At 48.7% G+C, this 6000-nt stretch overlaps 1 protein-coding gene across 6 annotated transcripts in view; it reads right to left on the reverse strand.

Annotated features, from left to right (window-relative positions):
- The window catches only part of GABRA5 (gamma-aminobutyric acid type A receptor subunit alpha5), an 88035-nt gene extending 85169 nt beyond the window's left edge, over positions 1-2866 (reverse strand). Inside the window, exons 1-3 of one of the 6 annotated variants that reach the window (XM_084773949.1) lie at positions 2797-2815; positions 1295-1354; positions 778-937 (exon numbers count right to left, since the gene is read on the reverse strand). In XM_084773949.1, coding sequence (XP_084630075.1) covers positions 778-863 — 86 coding nt within the window. In that variant the 5' untranslated portion in view covers positions 864-937; positions 1295-1354; positions 2797-2815. Of the gene's footprint in view, positions 1-777; positions 938-1294; positions 1355-1963; positions 2188-2536; positions 2728-2796 lie in introns of those variants that run through there. The other 5 variants (XM_084773948.1, XM_084773950.1, XM_084773947.1 and 2 more) reach the window with 5 other exon arrangements.
- Positions 2867-6000: the final 3134 nt, after the last annotated feature.

Here is a 6000-nt window from a genome sequence, read left to right on the forward strand (position 1 = left end):
ATCCCAAGTGTTCCCTTGGGAATGAGCACTGGTAAACAGGAAGCCAAGCAGCACACTCTGTCCAGTGGGAGTACTTCAACTTGCAATCTTTTTGATTAGCCAGGACAATTTGGGGCAGTGAGGGACATAGGGGAGAAGAGGAACACTGATTGCCTCCTAACAGCATGTATCTTGGATACGAGTTATTACTAGTATGGTGAGAAAAGGCTAGTATTAGTACAGAGACACTAGTACAGAGGCCCAAATGAAAAAGGTCAATAGAAACCTGGAAACGACATCTCCAGAACCTTAGGGGTGAGCTGGTCTAGTTTATGACCTCTGTGCTTGGTTCAGACCAAGACTGTTTTGGGTCCCTTTCCATGCCACATGCACAGTACCAGCCTGACTTGAAAAGCAAAACCGGCAAGCATAACAGACCCAAGGATGGGATTGGGTGCTGCACACTTGTCTAACAGAAGCAGATGTTCTTTAACCCACGTGAACTTCCTAATCCCTTCCAACCTGAGTAGGAGAAAACAGCTTCCCTAAAAGCCATCTTCTGCTTCCACTTGGGGGAAAAAAGCTCTTTTCCTTTGTCTAACTCATTTCAGAGACCCTGCAACAGGAACAGCTTTGTTCAGGGAAAAGCACAAGTAAGGCCATATTCACCACCGACTGAAGGGTGCAGGACTGCAGATTTGGCCAGCAAGGATTACCCCTGCTCTATAGGGGTTTACGATGGCATAGGCCCCCAAGACCACACAATAAAAGCACGGGCAGGGGGTGGGGACAACTTACCCAAAGCGACTGGATAAGGTCATGGAAATACAGAAGACAAGGAGGCTTTTGGTCATGATAAATCTAGAGACCATTCCATTGTCCATTCCCAGTAAGAATAATAGCTGAAGCAGATGAATTTGGAAGAAAAACTGTTCTTTCCTCCAACTTTATCTTGAAGCTGAAAGTACATAAAGGGGAGAAGCACGTGAGCACGGATGTTTCTATCACTACAGTGAATCCAACCATGCTGCTGCCACAGTGAAGCTGACAAGGACTGGAGCCTGGCCCCCGTTACCAGCAGACTATGCCAGCAGTTTGTACCACCTTCTCTGGGCAGCAAGACGGTGTAAAAGGGTGACAGTACAGCCTTGTTTCACTTTTACAGAGTGCCCAGTCGTTCTAATAGACTTCGCATCCCTCAAACACTGTTACACTTTATAGCATGGTATAAATGTCCCAGTTATTAACATAGGGCTCAAAGTTATCTGACAATTGCATTTTGTATCTATCAAATCCGCAAGTGAGATCAATTTACCTTTCTGAAATATTTGCCACACGGTCAAAGCCAGCAAGCTGCTTCTTGTTCTGCAAGGTGCTGAAAGTGTGTGGGAAGAAGGGGGAAAGGCACATGTCAGAAACACGTCTTCTATACAATATCAATGGTAGACAAGCCTGGGAGGCTCCGACTTTCTGGCTTGGCATCCTGGCCCCTGGACTACATGACTTAATAATCAGAGAACTTGGAAAATGCCTCTGTTCGTAGCTGGTTAGTGCAGTGGAAATCCAAGCAAGCACTGCCCTGGGCCAGCAACAACCTTAGAGAAGGCACATACATCTCAACATGCGCATAACGCAAAAAGGTGCTCAGTGTACACGAGCAAACCAGAGTTCCAAAAGAAACATATTTCTAAGGAGACCCCCCCCAAAAAAAGTCCAGAACTGGGAAGCACACAACAGGTATTTCCATCTCAGAGGAGAAGGCCCTCTGAGATTCTCATCAAGGATAGAAGGCTGACATGAGGTGGTCGCCCGGGCGCATCCTGAGGCTCCGCGCCGGTAGCCTGGTGAGTCTAGGCGGCGAGCACGCGGCGCCGCATGCAGGGAAACCCGGGCGGTGCCTTCTGCCGCCCTTCAGCCCCCGATTTCCCGAGTCCCACCGTGAGGCTGCTCTCTCCGGGACCCCCAGATCGCAGTTCGAGCTCACCAGGGCTGGCGCACAGCGCAGGTGGGCTAGAGGGTGGAACTGCGGAGCCGCAGCTTCCACCACCCCGCACCTGCCGCTCCGCAGCGCCGCCGGACACCTCCCGTGGCCTGGCCCTTCAGCTCTCGCCGAGACCTCCAGATCTCCTTAGCCCTCGACCTGGCTGGTTGAGCGCTCGCCAGGCAGCGCCTTCTTGCTCTGCTGAGCGCGGTGCAGTGGCGGCGCAGCCAGAGCCCGGCCTCGAGCAGCCCGCGCGACAGGCGCGCGACACCAAGTGGGGGCCCGCGCCCACCGCGCGCCCCTGATCCCGAGAGGGAGCGGTCTTCCAGGCGGACGAGCTCCGCGACGTCGGTAGGCAGTGACTACCTGCTGTCTACACTGGACATCACCAAGGCGCTGCGCCCGGAGCCCCGTCCAGCCGCACCACCAGGTCCCCTGCCCTCCCTGCCGGTGCGGGTGGCCTCCGCAGTCTCCGGGCAAAGTTTGTGCTGCGGGCTCGCGAGCACCTAGCTGCTCTGAGCTCCTCCTGGCCCGGAGGCCGGGGCACTAGCACCTTTGGCAGCCTCAGTTTCTTACCCTGCGCGCGGGCCCCGGCTAGCGAGCCGTCGGCGAGGGCGCATCCTGCTTCTCTGCCGCCTGCTCTCCCTGCGGAGGACCCGGCAGGACGGTGCAGCGTCACCGCCGGCGCGAACTTGCCCTGAGCTCAGCGCCGAGAATACCCGGAGCCCCGCGCTCCCGCCGCCGCCCTGCGGCTCTGCTCCGCGCCGCGCCTGAGGCCGCGCGCTGCCCCGCTGCAGATTCCCCAGCGCCCCCGGCGGACTCGCGCTAGCTCTCACCTCTCCGGAGCGCCACATGTCGTCTCTAGGTTTGAGGGACGTCCCTCGGCTGAGGCGCCCGGTAGAGGCCGCCAGACTCTTATCAAATGCTCTGCCCTGGTTCAGCCCAGGGGGAAGGCGCAGGGGCCAGGCGAGCCGGTGTCTGGCCTGCTTTGAGGAGGACCATTTTTCTGATGAAGTTTCTTGTGGACATTGGAAACATATTTGGTTCCTCCTGGAACAACCACTAATCACCTTTTAGGCCAGAGGAGGAAAGGTTGTATGGACTGGTCGCAGTGTCTGTAACCTAGGGGATGCTTATGTTAGGTCTGGTGGCCAACACCTCCTCTTCTTCCTCAGTCCTTGGGAATTTACCCAGCCATTCTTTTCAGAAAGGAACTGGTGCAAGAGAATTCCTTGCTGGGTCTTGAAAATGAAACCCTTTCGCAATAGGAGGGCTTGTTTAGGAGTTGGCTGAAGACAAGCTATGGGATCCATAGTGCAGGGTATGGGGTCGCAGATCTAAAAGTAGGTCACAGGCGGTGCAAGGCTCTCTGGTGACCCTCTGGAGCCTGGACAGAAGATATTACTTTCTCAGCGGGCATATGCGGTTGGTTAGCGTGATTGGTGTCGGTCCAATGTCAGTAGCATACTCCGCAAGAGAGCACAGCCTGGACTAATCACCACTGGGCCGAGAGAGGCCCTTCCAAACGCTACTGAAATTGAATGCAGAGGCAGCTCTTTCCTTGACTGCAATATGTTGTTTCCACTGGAGACCAGCAACGGCTTAGTGCTTGCTTAGCTTGCAGGAAGCCCCGGGGTTCCGTCCACCCCAACCCCGAGTGCACACAGTGTAATCCCCACATGACTGCATATGCCTGTAATCCCAGAACCCAAGAAGCAGAGCAGAGGATCGAGGTTTTTCTCCACTACACTGAGAGTTCTAGGTCAGTCTTGGGATATCTAGGGATACATGCGAGCCTGTCTTGTAAATAAATGAAAGAGCAGAAAAGACTGAAAGTGAAAACTCAGGGTTTGCTTCAGTGCTCCACTGCTTGTGGGGCACAGAGTAGTTGGGTGATTTCTAACAGTGAAAGTGAGAAGAGGCGAATCTGTCCTTCTCCTGGGAGCCTTCTGTAACAGTACTGAGCATACACCCTGACCCATCCCATCCATTCTCCAGTTGTATTAGATATGGGGGGCTTTTCAAATCTGAGCAACTTGGTGATACTTTTATACATTACAAAATTTTTGGTTTTCCCAAAATAAGAAACTGTAAAACTATCTCAGAAACAGGATATAAACATTAACATTTGTGCATCTATAACACTGATTATGCAGTTAACCATAGTCTTACATTTCTGAGTCAAGTGGTTCTTCACGAAGTGGCCTTTCTAAAATGGAAAAATTATACACATACATTTCTCCACATACTAAGTTCTCAGAAGATGTGTCACTAAGATAAAATCCCTTGAGACTTCTGTAGTTAAGATTCTGAGTGTCGCCTGAAGGTTTGGAGTCCAGAGTCTTGGTCATGAGCCACTGAGGCTAATGAAGAAGATGGTGACCGGTGCTTGGTTACTGGGTCATTGGAAGTATATCCTTGACAGGGAATGGGGGAGCGAACCCAGTTCTTTCTTGTTGTTCCTGATGGGCACCTTCCTGAACCCTGCACTCCCATCCACAGGGAACTAAGTAGCCACAGCGTCAAAATCAGTGGGAACAAAATTTCCAGGACTCTAGCCCAAAAGAACCTTTCCTTCTGGCAAGTTGTTTACCTCTGACTTTTTTTTTTCATGGTGATGTAAAAATAACATAATTAAGATGACTGAATTAAAAAGTCAATTTAGATTTATAACTGGCTTAATATGCTTCTCACTTACTGCGTGTTAATTCTGGATTTACAAATGCCACGGCATCTGTTATTCTCTTGACTAAACAGCATAATACAAACAGGGAGACTTAAATAATTAGTGAGTAGAAAGCTGAACACAACGTTGCTGGGACTATTTTGGAAAAAAATGTACATAAAGGACTACTTCTGTATTTCTCAGAGTTACAATATTAATTCATCATCAACTAAATATCAACTGTGTCTGAACCTTTTCTTTTGACAGATTACATTTGATATTTCTGTGTTTTGAACCATCAGTTTCATAACAACACATTTAAATATAAAACTGAAAATCATAATAGATAAGGTCTATTCCTTAAAACGATTTAAAGTGAGCATGGGGCATACTGATAATCCTAGGACCTGGAAGGCTGAAGTAGAATTATAAATTTGAAGTCAACCTGGGTTACATCACTATCTCCAAATCCAGTCATCACCAACAAAACCCTTGCATGTGATCATGTGGCCTAAGTTCCTTCCCTCTTCCTATGATGAAGTGGGGTCACACTCTCCCCAGCAGTGTTTTCATGACATTCAACACAGCTATATGATATTCAACATAGATGGAGCTGAAGGATCAGTAAGATGACCGAGAACTCAAACCTTACAGAAACCTGCAATTCCAGAAGTCTTTGTACTGTCCTCTCAGCGTTCCTAGAGTAACTTTGGATGCACTGTTTGTCCTGGTTAATAATGGTCTGTTGGCCACTTTCCTATTTGTTCATTAGCATTTATTTCTTCTTTTATTGAATGAAATTAAAGCTGGAAAACAGTAGAGGGCGCCCCAGTTCTACATAACTCCTGTATTGGTTCATTCTGTATTTTATTTCCAATGTGAAAGCCTAAAATAGTTGCTCTCAGAGTAGCTGTGTAATGGATGGATGGACATTTTACCAAAAGAAGAATTGACTCTGTATCCCAATTAGCATAAAGTACCTCCCGCATGCACAACAGAGGCTGAGGGGTAGCTGTGTTTATGTAGACGAGTGTAGTACAGTCCCCTAAAACATGACAGGTGGCATCATATTAGTGCGTCTATGGGGCATTTTTCTTTCAATTCCTGGCTCATTTTACTTAGCATCTCTGCCAGTTTCATCCATGTTACAAAGAACAGAACTTTCTTCATTGTTAAAGCTAGAGAATATCCTCTATAATTTACATGTATTCTATATGCTTTAAGTCATCAACAGACATTTACGTTTATCGTCTATATCTTGACTATTATGAAAGATGTTAAAATGGACCTGGGTACACAGATATGTTTTCAAAATGGGGGTTGTGTTTCCTTTAGATGCATACCCGAAATAAGAGTGGGAGTAGAAATGTAACTA

The sequence above is a fragment of the Acomys minous genome (genome assembly GCF_964271855.1).
Source record: "Acomys minous genome assembly, chromosome: 2".
Classification (NCBI taxonomy): domain Eukaryota; kingdom Metazoa; phylum Chordata; class Mammalia; order Rodentia; family Muridae; genus Acomys; species Acomys minous.